This window comes from Vicugna pacos, chromosome 13 (assembly GCF_048564905.1).
Source record: "Vicugna pacos chromosome 13, VicPac4, whole genome shotgun sequence".
Taxonomy (NCBI): Eukaryota; Metazoa; Chordata; class Mammalia; order Artiodactyla; family Camelidae; genus Vicugna; species Vicugna pacos.
In genome coordinates, this window is record NC_132999.1 from 51,645,947 (window position 1) to 51,660,985 (window position 15,039).

Consider the following 15,039-nt stretch of genomic DNA (forward strand, 5'->3'; position numbering starts at 1 on the left):
AAAGGCAAATCCACAGAGACAGAAAGTAGACCAGTGCCTGCCAGGGGCTGGGGGTAAGGAGGAATGGGGAGTGACTGCTAATGGTACAGGTGTCTTGGGGGTGATGAAAATGTCCTAAAATTGACTGTGGTGCTGGCTGCACAACTTTGTGAAAATGATAAAAGTCACTGAATTATACACTTAAAAATGGTAAATTTTATGGTATGTGAATTACTTCAATAAGCCTGTTTTTAAAAATATCTGTTCACCTGGTTTCTGGCCACAATTTCTTTTGAAATAGTAAAATTAAAACTAATTGGGCTTCGGCCCTCTATTTCATTTCTGAGAGTTAGGAGTCACCAACCTCTGTGCTTTTTCTAACTCATGCTTTGGTAAAAGCACCCCCTAAAGACTTCTCTCCTTTACACCTGGCACAGGGTATTTTTGGTGAGAGATCTCTCAACTAGGCAGTTCAATCTGCAGGCTCCCAAGAGGCTTCTCATACACACTGTGCTGGTACACTCATTTAAATTACATAAAGATAGAAAACCTGTTAACATTTACAAATTACACAAATTGTGTGATTTTAAATATTTACTTAAAACTACATATTTCCAGTTTTTTCTACTGTACCATGAATCTCCAGAAAAGGGCCCAAGTCTAAAGTCTGTGCCCTAGAACTGCCCCAGGGCCCTGCACACTGTTGGCGTCCCATGTGGTCCTTTGTTTCAGAGGCTAGTGATACCTTATCACATTTTAAGTGCAGGGCTTACATTCCAGTTCCACCACTTACTTAGCTTTGTGACAGCGCAAGTTGCTCAAACTGTGTGCCTCAGTTTATTCATTCCTGAAATGGGGTAGCAATGCCTGCCAGTTTGTATTTAGCAAAAATAAAATGTTGGTAACGCTGTGAACACAGCATCTGGCGTCCAGGATAGAAAAGAGGAAAACTAGCACACAGCAAGGGCTCAAAAAAAAAAAAGTTCCTTTTTTTTTCCTCGGGTCTCCATGGCTAAGGTAAATTATTTAGCATCACCCTACAGCCCCAGTGCGCTGCCAGGTGAAACATATAAATACTGCTGAGCAGCTTCCAGATACATCTGTGGACAAATAAGTGATGTACGTCTCCAGCAAGGCCAATCGTTAACTCCACGTCAGGGAGCCATTTTTTCCAGTCAAGAAAATGAAAAAGGGTACAAGAAGTAATGAGTAAAATACTCTCCCCTCGATCCCCCTTTCCCAGGACCGCCCAGTCCCAGCACAAAGACGCATTCACCGCTGGCAAAGACCATCCCCTCTCTCACCACCCAGCCAGCTAGAGGGGAGGTGGGAGGAGATAGGCTGACTCGGGAGGTCGGGGGTGAGCGCGAGGCTCAAGGCCCAAGACCCGGGCGGGGGGTGGGGGGTAAAGGGGCTGTCACCTCAGAGAAGCTAGGCACCCGGACTTGGGGTTTGAGGGAGGGGGTCGGGCCTCACCTTGGCCCGCTTGCGCCGGCTGGTCCGTCGCCCCTCCGGAGTCTCCGCGATTCCCGTTTCCATGGGGGTCGCAGATCCAGGCACGACGGTAGGCCCGGCCTGAGGCCCAGCGGACCCCGGCGGCTCGGCGAGGCCCCCGGGGGGCGAGGCCCGCGGAGGCTCCTTCTTGCGGGGAGTGCGCTCCCCGGCTGCCCCCTGCCCAGTCTCGGCAGAGCCCGACAGGCCCGCGGGCGGCGCGGCCACCTCGGAGCCGTTCTCCGCGCTGCCCGCTGCCCCGGCACCCGCCTCCGACCCGGCGGCCGCCGCCGCTGCCGCCGCCGCCGCCGCCGCGGCTGCTGCCTTCTTCCCAGACAACATGTCCGGCCGCCTGGCCGCCGACGGCCGTAGGGGCCGCTCTGTCTGTCGGTCCGTGGGTCCGGAGCCTCCCGGCCTCGCCTTACTTCACACAGTCCGCGCTGCCAACAGCCCCAGCGTACGCACGCGCCGAGCGCGCTCCCGCCGCGCCCGGACAATAAGACCTGAGACGCCCACGGCCCCGCCCTCCCCGCTGCCATAGAGCGGCGTCCTGGCGGCTAGAGCGGCTCCCTGGCCGAGTGCGCGAAGCTTTCCTAGAGCGTCTCCTTGACCTTTGGAGTCGATCCCAGCCCTGTTTCCCCCATCCTAGGGCTTCCGAGTCAGATTGCACCTCCGAGGACGACCATTTCCTCCAGCCGTTTGCGTGTATTCATAAATTCATTCATTCATTCATTCACGTACTCATTCGTCAATTCAACCAATATTGGTTAATGCTTACCACTTGATAAGGGTTTAATTATGAAGTTCTTGCTTTCAAAGAGCTTACGGTCTACTGAGGGGAAAACACTGAAATGTAACTTGTAGATCGTCTTATTTACTATTCATAATTGTCCTGCTTGGACTGGGGAAATCTTGAAGTGCAAATGGCTTTCGTGGTAATAAAATGGACAGAAGTTAGGAAATCCAGATGAGTCCAAATGGGATTGCTCTTGCCTACGGGGCTTTGTTCATGATCTTCCTTTTATCCAGTCCCTCTCCCCATTCGCACTTCCTCACTCGCACCTCCTCCCACCCACTATGTTCCCTGTCCCCTCACACAGGACATCTTTCTACTCCAGGTTAATTCTTTCTAACGTCCATGATGGTGGTGGTGGTTTATTCTTTTAATTCTTGCAGGAATCCTTCAGTGACCCAACACTGGAATAGGCCTTGTGTTCTTCAAGCTTAGTTCCACTAGGACACTGAGCTGTAATTGTTTCTTTACAAGTCTGTCTCTTCAAAGTATAATTTTCAAAAATAAAATTCCATTTATATGAAGTTCAAAAACTGGTAAAAACTAATCTCTAATGATAAAATCCAATCAGTGGTTGCCTGGGATGAGGGTGGGACTGACTTCGGAAGAACAGGGGAGAACTTGCTGGGGGTGATGGAAATGTTTTGTACCTTGATTGGGGTGGGTATAGATTAGTTCAGACTCATTGAACTATACACGTAAAATTGGTGTATTTTATTTTATGTCAATTGTACATCAGTGAAGTCAATTTTTTTTTAAACTAAGCAAACAGAAAGAATGAGACTTCAAGAAAACTAGAAGCTATGCCAGAAAGAAAGTGTAATCACACTACATCATAATGTACACACATACAATCATATATGGTTCAGTTGTGAACTATATTGACATGTCCGTAGTAACATAAGCAATGAATATTGTTTTAAGCAAAGGGATAGGATTTTATTGAGAGAATGGAGAGAGGAGAATGTTTGTGGAGGAGAGCAATGAGAGAGGTTTACAGAAGAGGGACAAAGTGGGAACGGAGGAGGTTCTAAATGGAGGAGGGAGCTAAATCCCCATCTTCCGTCATAAAAAGATAGCATATAATGTCAAAACTGCGGAATTCAGAAATAAAAGTATGAGCATATGATTTAGATATATCAAGATAAATACCAGAAGAAACAGCTAAAAGAGTTGGATTTGGTTGTCTGAGTCATAGAACCTGAGGGTGGGAGGGGGTGAGACAGGAGATGGAAACTAGTTTGTTTTAAATCCTGTAGTTCTGTCTGACTGGTTTGCACATTTAATAATTTGATAAAATTTAAAATTAGATTTAAAAAAAATGTGTATCCTTTGACCCAGCAATTTCACTTTCAGGAAAACATTCTAGGGAAAGTTTTAAGTGTATGTACAGAGATTTAACTTCAATGTATTTATCTCAGGTTCCTAAAGGCCCAACAAGTGGCAACTAATTGAATATATTAGAATATCATAGCCATTAAAATTTACACTGGAACATAAAGTTCTCATACAAAACAGTGAGCATATGTCAAAGATTTATTTAACTCATTATTGAGAGAACCAGCAGGATGATAAAGCTGGTTCAAAGGAGATTGTGAGAAACTGATATATAGTCACAGGTCTATGGAACACAGAATGCTGTAGTAAGATTGCAAAGTTGAGTAAGAAAAAAAAGTCCCACAGGGCCATAAAATGATAAACTTCTGAGGTTATCTTTTCTATCAGACAGAACTCATTTCCATCTATTTGCAAAAAAAAAAATCATTTGCAACTTACACTTTTTTCCCAGAAATAACTAATTCAATTTTTAAAATTGTAGTAAAATACACATAATATAAAATTTACCATCTTTACCATTTTTAAGTGTACAGTTCACTAGTGTTAAGTTCATTCACATGGTTCTGCAAACAGTCTCAAGAACTCTTTTCATCTTGTAAAACTCTGTACCCTTTAAACAGTAACTCATCATTCCCCTCCACCCCCAACCCCTGCCAACCACCATTCTTTCTCTCTCTATAAATTTGATCACACTAGATAGTTCATATAAGTGGAATCAAACAGCTTTTGTCTTTTTGCTTATTTCACTTAGCATAATGTCCTCAAAGTTCATCCGTGTTGCGGCATGGGTCAAAATTTCCTTCCTTATTTAGGCTAATCCCACAGCATGTATATACAACATTTTGTTTAATTCATTCATCTGTTGATGGATTTGGGGGTTGCTTCCACTTTTTGGCTATTGTGAATAACGCTGCTATGAACATGGATGCACAACATCTCTTCCAGACCCTGCTTTCAATTCTTTGAGATGTACACCCATGTGAAACTGCTGGAGCAATTTATCCATCTGACTTTACAGTCAGGACCCTAATCAGTATTAAATAGTAAGCCCAACAAAATTATCTTCCCCTAAAGCATCAGGTGACCAACAAGTGGGCCAGTTAAATGATCTCCTAGTATGACTGTGAACTAGCTTGCAGAAATCTTTTTGCCTTGTTTCCAAGTTTTGGGTAACTTCTTTGTCGTCTCCCTCCCTATGAAGGTAGGGGCTCTGTACCACTGGTCATTTGATTCCCAGTGACTGGGCCCAAAACTACTGTTGAATAACAGAGGTATCACGAAGGCCTAAACCACTTGGCTATTGTGAGGATGTCATGAGATTATGCCTGTCAAAATTTGGCACATCACTATGGCTGCTTAAGACATAGAAGTAGTTACTATTATTGTTATGCAGCAGCTGGGGGTAGGGGTTGGTTATGACTCAGGGGAGGGGGCAGCCATGACTCCTGTCATGGAGGGCAACTGTCTTAGATGGGGGACTGAAGCAGGGTCTCGGGGCCTGGGTGCTTCCAAGTCATAATGCTGGGGGAACTAATGTCTCTTTTTAGGAGTCTCCACGGGATACTTGCTTCCTCAGGCACCATAGGAGCATTGATTGCTTGGCTGATCAGCTATAAGCCAGCCTTGTTTGGGTTCCTATTCCTTCTGCTGTTGCTTAGCAACTGGCTGGTCAAGTATGAACTCAAGCGCACCCCTTCAGAGCCCCAGCAGGTGAGCAAGAGGGCCCTTAGCTTCAGCTCAGGGTGATGGGAGAGTCACAGCTAGACTAGAGAGTGGGGAGACTGGGAAGGCGTCAGGACAAGGGGGCCAGATTGAGGAATACATGACTCCACTCTAACAGCTTGCTCTTCAGCTCCCTCTTGGGTGATGGAGGACAAAGCACTTCCTTCACAAAGCTTGAGTTGCCTGGGCTGAAAAATAGGGCCCATCCCAGACTCTCCTACTTCATGTTTGATGTCAACGTGCTTTGGTAATGGGAACAGATACTTTAAAGTAGGGAAAATTAAGATGGATAAATTTTAAAACAAGTATAACATAGATAAATCTCTAAAATGGAAAAATGAAGACAGCAGAAACATTCCTAGATTATGACATCTTTTATATAAAGTTAAAAAACAATGCAAAATAATATCCTGTCTTGTTTATGGATGCCTGTGTATAGTGAAAGTATATTAAGGCAGGATTTCTCAATCTCTGCATGACTGACATTTGGGGCTGGGTAATTCTTTGTTACGAAGGACTGTTCTGTGCTTGCTAAATTTTGGACAGCATCCCTAGCCTCTACCCACAGGATGCCAATAGCATTCTTCACCCCTTTTGTGACAACAAAAAATTTCTCCATTTCTCCATATATTGCCAAATGTCCCCAAGGGAGGGCAAAATAGTCTCCCACTGAGGACTAGTATAAAGCAGTACAAAGAAATGCTGGAAAAAATAAATACCAAATTCAGGATTGCAGTTGAGATAAGACTCAGGGAGGGAGGGGAACACTTTGGAAACGGGATCCACAGAAGACTTTGTGACATTTTATTTCTTAAGCTGGTGTGGGAACATGGGCATTTGTTATAATATTTACTTTTTTGCACGTCTGAAATATTTAATTTTCAAACGGTTTTACAGACCAGGAGTTTGTAGCTGAATCCAAAAAGAAAAAAAATTAAGTGTCATTATTAACTGCATGGTGGAGGGGTGCAGGTAATTATAGAGATAAGAGCATTTCATGAGACCACTGAGACTTGACAGTTGGAGATTTTATGAGGCCTGACTAAACTCTCAGCAAGGCATGTTGGGAAAAGAACAAGCTCTGGAGGCAGATACATTTGGGTTAAGGGTTTTGTGTCCTCTCTGAGTACAGATTAGTGGGCCATTTCACTTATTCCTATGAACCAAAGGCAGCTGTGGGTCCTGGGAGTCTGGGGGCCGTCACACAGGCTGGGAGATACTGAGAAAGGGAACTTCCCTCCCTGGGCCCCACTCTCTTCCCACTGTCGTGAGAATTGATTCACATGAAGTTTGTAAATCACCTGGCGTGGGAAAGGATTATCACCATTAACTAACTCTTCCTCTTTTCCTGGTGGTGGGGCGTTTAGGAAGAGGCAGAGAAATCAAAGACTTGCGAAACCAAACCCAACAGTCACTCCCTGAGCATGAAAGAAGTTGAGAAACTGCATGCCTGCTTTGCCCTCCAGGACAAGATCCTTGAACGGCTCTTGTTCAGTGAAATGAAGCTGAAGGTCTTAGAAAATCAGATGTTCATCGTGTGGAATGGAATGAATCACCACAAGCGGCCCAGCCGACGTCGCACTTTTCTGGCCGGGAAACACAGACTGAGGAGGCGTGAGTCCATTCTCTCCATCCTGTCTGACTGCACTTCCAATTCCCCCTAACGCGGTCAGAGACGGTGGTGGGCTGGCCTCTTCTGATGTTACCTTTTCTCAGTAAAGCCCAGTCAGAGACTGTTGGATTCTCTTAGTAAATCACACTGGAGAGGAGGATTGGAGGCTCAAAGGTCGGTCACCTCTGGGAAAGACACCTGTATTCACCAGGTCAGCCAGATAGCGCCGTATGACCCAACCTGACGTGGGCTCTAGTACCCAGCCCTTCCTCTCTTTCAGCTGGACCACCTGGACCCTGGTCCAGGGCCTTCTATTTATTCATCTTGAGTCTTACAGCAGCCTCCCCGGTGCTGTCCCAGCCTCTAGTCTCCCCTTCACCTGCACTCAGAGGCCAAGCATGGCTCTGGGCATGTTCATTGCCTGTTCCTGAGCCAACGCCTCACCATTGTTGACAGAATAAAAGCCACACTCCTTACCCTAGTATTCAGGCCCTCCATGGTCTGACTCCCTTCCCAGCCTTTTCTCCCCACCACTCTCCCTCACATGCTTTATTCTCTATCCCAGAGTATCCTAAACATTGGTCATTAGTGTACCACCTTGGTGATTTTTGCCGTAACTGTAAGCCACTTGAATGTTTAATTCAATGCTGTCCCTTTAAATTGACTATTTTTCCTTAATAAATTTGCCTGTAAAGGAAAATAATTAAAAATAAATAATTTATCTGTAAAACAAAACAAAACAAAACCAGTATCATTTGCTTCAAGTAGAAGTTAACTGCAAACTAAAGACAATGAAAACAAAACGATGTTATGAAGTTCCATCCAGAGCTTGTTTGCCTGCTTTGAAGATCCAAATCTGTAAAATTTGGGTTAAAAAGGGAGATTAGCAAATGTTAACATTTGAAAGATATGCCAGCCCTAACCTGAGACTTTTCTCCAACAGGAAGAATTGGGAAGGAAGTTACCTCACTGTGGGATCCAGCGTGACTTAATGCCTTGTTGGTGGCCCACCTAAAATCATCTCTCTCCCACAAAAGTCTCATGCACTCTAATCCAACTGACTGGCCATCCCCCAAATGCAGCCACATCTTTGCTCACATGGTTTCTTCCCCTGGAAACCCTTATCTTCCCCTTTCTGCTGTTATAATTCTTCACTTCTTCCAAAGTCACCACCTCCAGAAAGCTTCCCTCAACCCAGCTGTGATAAGTCTCTTTCCTCTTTCCCAGCATTTTATCTGTAATTCTTCTATAGAATGTACACACTCTGCTGGGATTTGATTTGTACTCGTTTCTATATTCCACCCCCATCCTTCAGCTAGATGATGGATTCTTTGAGGGCAGGGACAGCATCTTGTTCAACTGTATATCCCCCCATGGCACCTAAAACAGTGGCTAGTATACAGTTAGTGCTCAATAAATAACATCTATGATTGCCGATTACAGTCTTATATGTCCTGACATTTTCTCTGCCCTTTCATTTCATGATGACTTTCCTATATCCGAATTTGTTTAAGAGCAGGATCTCTGGAGCTAAGCTGCCTGACTTTAGATCCCAGCTCTGTCAAATCTTAGCTGTGTGATCTTGGACAAAAACTAAGTTGAGTGCCGTACCTCAGTTTCCTCATCAATTGTGAGGATTAGATGAATTACTATACTATCTCAGGTCTTTGCTCAAATGATCCCTTCCTAGTGAAGACTCCTGTGACTGCCCTAAGATCAGCACTCTCCCTTGTGTGTCGGTTTCTCCCACTTCCCTCGAGGCCCACTCTCCATCCTTCTCTTGCCTTTTCCACCAGGGGGCCAACCTGCACGGACTGCACCATCATACGCCTTTGCCCTGTGGCTTCCAGTTGAGTTTGGTCAACAGGGATCCTTGGCAGGGTATGAGAGGGAAGGAGGAGGCTGAGGTGCTCATTCCCCAGTTCCCACTTGTGCGGTTGCCTAGGGCTGGTTTAGGGCTGGCTGGGTACTTTCACAGAGGGTCACTCCTCCTCTCAGGGAGGCTCTCTCTCCTTCTCCCAGGTTCCTTTTTGGCCCAAGGGCAGTAGCATCTTCCCTGTTATGAGCCCAGGAGTACTGCCTCACCCTTGAGGGTTCCCTATGGCCTGCTTACACCTTTGTAAATAGTCCCTTTTATATAGCTTCATGGGCCATTGCTAATGGTCTCGCTGTATGGCCAGGCCCATTGGATCACTCAGACCTGGACTGTTAGGAGAATGTCCATATGGTATAACACCTGCTGTGGAGATAGGTGTGCAACAATTCAGCCACAAACTCCATCTATATGTGATAAATGAACAAACCCACAGTAAGGCACTGCGTCTGTGTTGCAGAAAAAATGTGTTACAGCTGAGATGTGACAGCAATCTGGATCCAGGCAAGGGACAAAGCAGCACTTGGAGAATTGGAGAACTCAGGTTTATAAAGCCAGCAGGCCCAGAGGAGTTAACACTCCAAACTCTGGAACCCATCTGTAGGTTTACACAGGCTTTTATAGGCTGCCAGTTTATATTTTGCAACATCGTATGCAAATGAGGTATAAGGGAAGTTGACTACAAACTTTGTAGAAGTGGACCAATCAGGAGGGAGAGACGTAACCAATCAAGAGTGAGGGAAATGGACCAATCAGGAGTGAGCTCCATGCAAATGAAGTACTACAAATGGACCAGTCAGAAGTTAGGGAAGTGGACCAATCAGGAGTGAAGGAAATAACTAATCAGGAGTGAGCTCAGGGAACCAATAGAATTTTAGGGGTAAGTAAGCCGTTTCAGAGGCAAAAAGTGAGATAGAGCCTCTGAGCCAGGGAACCGGATGGTGCTGGCAGGAGAGTAGTGGCCCTGCCTGAGGGTACTGCTGGTCTTTTTATGGGGTTTCCTGCCTCATCTGGAAGAGAGCATCTGGACTGAAAAAGCTCATTAAGACTCTGTGGCCATCATATACACTTTAGTACACTAGATCCATGCCTGGACCCACCATAACAGTGAAACCACCATGGGGGGGCCGAGATGGCCCAATGAGGACCCATTTGACCTGTGAAGTCACTGGTGCTCACGGAATGTGTATTACTTGCCAGTAACATTGGCATGTGTCTCATGGTGGCTCAAGGTGACACAATGACCTTTGGATCTGGCCAGTTTACAATTAGCCAATTGGTTTCCATGGATTCTGACACTGTGAACATGGTTTAGGCATATGGGGGTGGCTGTTCTCTTCCACCAAGGAGGTAACACCTAGACTCTTCACATTCTGATAAGCACTTCCATCATGTGCTGGGATTTCCTGGTTTGATACAATCTGGTGATGGAATTATCTTTCTGGCACTGCCCCCCAGCTGCCAACATGGAATTTGCTTGCTCTTCCACACTTGCCACCTGCAGGTGGTGGGTATAAACGAGCCTTGGTGTGGAGGGCTTAAAGAGCAATTACATTAGCCACTCCCTCATCATCCTCTGGGAGCACCTAGGAGGGAACCAAGTTCACCTGATGTGTCAGGCAGTAGAGTGACTCCTGGGTTCCTATGGAGGTAAATACTCTGGGAAAGGACAGATCCGTTGGATCATCCCAGGAGCATGACAGACCCCAGCAAATCTAGCAGGAACATATGCAAGCAATCGCAGGAAATAGACCAGGGTGGAGGAGTGGATCTGGACAGGCAATGCTGAACAGCCTCCAGTATTTGCCCAGGCCAGGGCCCATGGCATGAACCCATCACAGTACTGAATATTCCACTCTCCCCATCCCACTGTACCCAGCTATGGGAGATCTTATCGGTGTCTCACTCTTTGACAATAGCAAAGGCATTGTTCCCAGCTGGCCACATCCACCAACTGCTATGCCCTGGGCCTTTACAACCACGTTCTCATTCTCTGCAGGGATGGTATTAAGGCCTACAGACAGAATACTGAGCAGTGCCCTTTGTGACCACAGAATCATTTTGTGCTCTGGATATAGGTCCTGCCTTGCTTTCTCCTTGGACATAATGCCACCTGCATATGAGCTTTCCTAATAACCCAAGACCGACGGGAAAGGTAACCTTCCCAGTTCCAGCCTCTGGTGCCACTGACACAAGACACTCCTGGTATTAAGCATGTGGTTTTCATGCAGGTTTTCCTCCCATAGATAGGAAGAATCATGATACATAACTACTCTGGAAGGAAATTACTATGGGGACAGCCAGGTTTCTCAATGCCAAGAAGGTTATCATGACTCTTTAGCTCAGGCTACGTTGGATAACCACACAGCTTTGGACTATTTACTAGCCAGCCAGGGGAGTAGCCACATTGGCCAATAGCTCCTGCTGCTTCTGGGTTAACATGTTCAGCCAAGTCAAGAAGCCCATGCAGCTGCTGTAGGAGCAAGCCCAGTGCCTCCAGGCCATTTCTCCATCTGAACATGGGGCTCTCTTCCCAGGCTTGGCATGGACTCCATGGCCAGATGGCTCAGGCCTCCATGATGGGCTCTGTACTATTGCTCCAGCGTTAATGTCTCCTCCAGCCTTGCCAACACCATTGGAAGTCTCATTACAAGCCCAGTTGCTTTCTACCCCTGTTGATTTCTACTTCTGTTTGGCAGGATTATGTTGGATGAGCTCCTCAGTCAGGGATGGACCTTTGAAAAACAATTTAGATTGTACTGGAAGACCCTAGGGGCTCACTCCAGGTACCCAGCAATGAGATAGCAGGTGGTTCCAGAGGGAGCTCCCTTCCCAAAGCAGAAATGATTCCACATGGTCTCTAATTCCTACAGGGTCTCCAGGTGCCCTTAGCCCTGCAAACGATTCCCCTGAGCTTGAGCTCAGACCAGGTTTTCTTTACTTGACTTACCTCATACGTGTCTATTAAAAAGTCAATTAATGACGGACGGGGTCGGGAGGGGCTCTTTTTCAGGATGGTTCCAGGTATGCGGGGGTCCCCACACCTCTGTCCACAGGTTGGACGACCCAATGCCTCATTCAGCTGCTGCCCGCTGCCTCTGAGTTTCCCTAGTAAAACCTGAGTTGCACGTGTGTAACCTAGCAGGACCCTACGGAATCTTCCCATGTCTTCTGTCAACCTCATTTGTAGAAAGACTTTAGACTCCTACGCCTTCCCCAAGTTCCAAAGAATAAATTTAATCAGAGAAGAGAGAAAATGTAGAAACAAAGGAAAACAGTCAAGCAAGACAAAATAGTAATAGTTTAGCCATTAAACAAAGCCCTTGAGTCTGATGGTAATCACAGTGGCTGCCATTTGTCCGGCACTTGCTGATGCCAGCCATGGAATTCTGTGCTTTAGGTGTCTCATCTTATACAACCCTTACTCCCACCCCCATGGGGGTAGATTCTATCTCATTACCCTATTTTACAGATCAGCACATTGAAGCTCAAGAGAAGCAAAGAAATTTGACCAAGGTTACATAAGTAAGGAGTGGTGGAGCTGGAATTTGAACCCCAGCAGTCTGACTTAAGGGTCTACTGGGTAGGGTTTAGACTATGAAGGTAAGGATTTCGATTTTTCCAAAGAGCAGTGGGCAGCCATGGAAGGTTATTTCAGCAAAGGACTAACATGATCTCTCAACTATAAAGAGGATGAATAGCACAGGGCTATTATGGGGATTATCTTGGTTCATGGATGGAAAGCTCTTGGACAAATGCCTGGAGAAAGAAAACCATTTAGCGAGTAAATAAATGATCCTTTCTAGGAGGTGCAGACAGGTTCAGAAGATTTTACACATGGGCATCTACTGCCACCACGTGGCTATTTTGCTGTACAACATGATGTGGGTTCTGGTCTGGCTAATTTTAAGTCATGTCGCGGGGGGTTGGTCTGGGTGGAGAGAAATGGTTGCACTGGGGCAAGGGGCAAGGGCTAAGGGAGGAGCTCCCAGAGAGGAGTTAGTGTCCTGGGGATGAAGGTCTTTGTCAGCAGAGGTGCAGAACCCTAGAGTGGTTTACTGATTCAAATATTCAGCCTTGGTTTGGTGGCATAAACCAGAATGAGACATGGTCCTTAACTAAGAAAATCTCATAGTCTGGTGGGGGAAAAAACATGGGAGGCTCATTAGCATCAGGAAAACAGAGAGGACTCCTGGGTCCGAATCCCAGGCCTGCAACTTCCTGGGGACTTCACTTTTCAGAGCTTCAGTTTCCTCACAGTCAAATGGGGACAGAATAAAACCTGCTTCAAGGGATTGTTGTGATGATCAAAGGAGGTAACAGAAAGCACTGAGCACCTATATAGGGCACATTGTCAGCATTCAATCTGTGACTCAGAGGTAGTCTGCTCAGAGCCTCAGTAAAGATGAACCAAACAGCCAGATACAATGGAAAAGAAAACCTGGCTCCATTGTTGTCACTGAATTTTCTATGTGACCTTGGTAGGTCACCTCCTTTCTGAGTCTGTTTCACCAGCCATACATGTGGAGTTTGGACAAAACTATTCAGATCTCTTCTCACTCTAATTTATCAAGCTCTTTTCTGGGTCAGTCCAGATTTTTGGCCATGGGGGATACAGAAGAAGATTCAAAAGGCTTATCTTCACCCATTCACGTACCTGACCCTGAGCATCAGCAAAATAGAGTAGTTCAAGACCTGTCCAACCACAGGGTGGCTAGGAGGCAATTGTGAGGCTTTACTGAGATAATTATGTGGATGCTGGTGCAATCCATGAATTGCAGAGAATTCTTGTTCCTCGAAGTGTGTTCCACGGACCAGCATCAACATCACTTGGGAGCTTGTTAGAAATGGAGACTCTCAGGTCCCACCTCGACCCATCCACTCAGAACCTGAAATTTAAGTCGATCCTCAGGCTATTCCTACACGCATTTAGAATGAGTGGAGACACAATAGTGTGGGACAATGGTCCTCAACCTTGACTGCACAATAGAATCATTGAGGAGTCTTTAATCCACGCTGCCTCCCTGGGAACCAGACACCAGTGGTTTTTGAAAGCTCTCCAGGTAATTCTAGTGTGCCAAATAAAATCAATAAATAGTGACTTTCCAGAATATTCACTGAGAAAGATCTGATATCTGCCACTGCGGTTGGGTAGAAGTTGTGGCACAAAAGATAAGTTATAAAAGAAGCTAGCTTTCTCAAAATGGATTAAAGACTTAAACATAAGACAAGATACAATAAACCTCCTAGAGGAAAACATAGGCAAAACATTATCTGACATACATTTCAAAAATTTTCTCCTAGAAGAAATAAAAGCAAGAATAAACAAATGGGACCTAATGAAACTTACAAGCTTCTGCACAGCAAAGGAAACAAGAAGTAAAACAAGAAGAAAACCTACTGAATGGGAGAAAATTTTTGCAAGTGAAACCGACAAAGGCTTGATCTCCAGAATATGTAAGCAGCTCATACGACTCAATAAGAAAAAAATAAACAACCCAGTCCAAAAATGGGCAGAAGACCTAAACAAGCAATTCTCCAAGGAAGACATACAAATGATCAAAAAGCACATGAAAAAATGCTCAATATCACTAATTATCAGAGAAATGCAAATCAAAACTACAATGAGGTATCACCTCACACCAGTCAGAATGGCCGTCATTCAAAAATCCACAAATGACAAATGCTGGAGAGGCTGTGGAGAAAGGGGAACCCTCCTACACTGCTGGTGGGAATGCAGTTTGGTGCAGCCACTATGGAAAACAGTGTGGAGATTCCTCAAAAGACTAGGAATAGACTTACCTTATGACCCAGGAATCCCACTCCTGGGCTTGTATCCAGAAGGAAATCTACTTCAGGATGACACCTGCACCCCAATGTTCATAGCAGCACTATTTACAATAGCCAAAACATGGAAACAGCCTAAATGTCCATCAACAGGTGACTGGATAAAGAAGAAGTGGTATATTTATACAATGGAACACTACTCAGCCATAAAAACCGACAACATAATGCCATTTGCAGCAACATGGATGCTCCTAGAGAATGTCATTCTAAGTGAAGTAAGCCAGAAAGAGAAAGAAAAATACCATATGAAATCGCTCATATGTGGAATCTAAAAAACGAAAACAAAAACAAACAAACAAACAAAAACAAAGCATAAATACAGGACAGAAAAGACTCATGGACAGAGAATACAGACTTGTGGTTGCCAGGGGATGGAGGGTGGGA

At 45.4% G+C, this 15,039-nt stretch overlaps 2 protein-coding genes across 3 annotated transcripts in view; one reads left to right on the forward strand and one right to left on the reverse strand.

Moving 5' to 3' along the window:
- Positions 1 to 1,963, reverse strand: part of KDM1A (lysine demethylase 1A) — a 56,129-nt gene extending 54,166 nt beyond the window's left edge. The window contains exon 1 of one of the 2 annotated variants that reach the window (XM_072975147.1): positions 1,456 to 1,963. In XM_072975147.1, coding sequence (XP_072831248.1) covers positions 1,456 to 1,812 — 357 coding nt within the window. In that variant the 5' untranslated portion in view covers positions 1,813 to 1,963. The remainder of the gene's footprint in view (positions 1 to 1,455) is intronic. The other variant, XM_006196753.3, reaches the window with a different exon arrangement.
- Positions 1,964 to 5,039: 3,076 nt separating this feature from the next.
- On the forward strand, positions 5,040 to 7,057 carry TEX46 (testis expressed 46). The gene is made up of 2 exons (XM_031683780.2): positions 5,040 to 5,311; positions 6,691 to 7,057. The coding sequence occupies exons 1-2, from the start codon at positions 5,120 to 5,122 to the stop codon at positions 6,985 to 6,987; spliced, it is 489 nt and encodes a 162-aa protein (XP_031539640.1). The 5' UTR covers positions 5,040 to 5,119; the 3' UTR covers positions 6,988 to 7,057.
- The last annotated feature ends 7,982 nt before the right edge of the window (positions 7,058 to 15,039 follow it).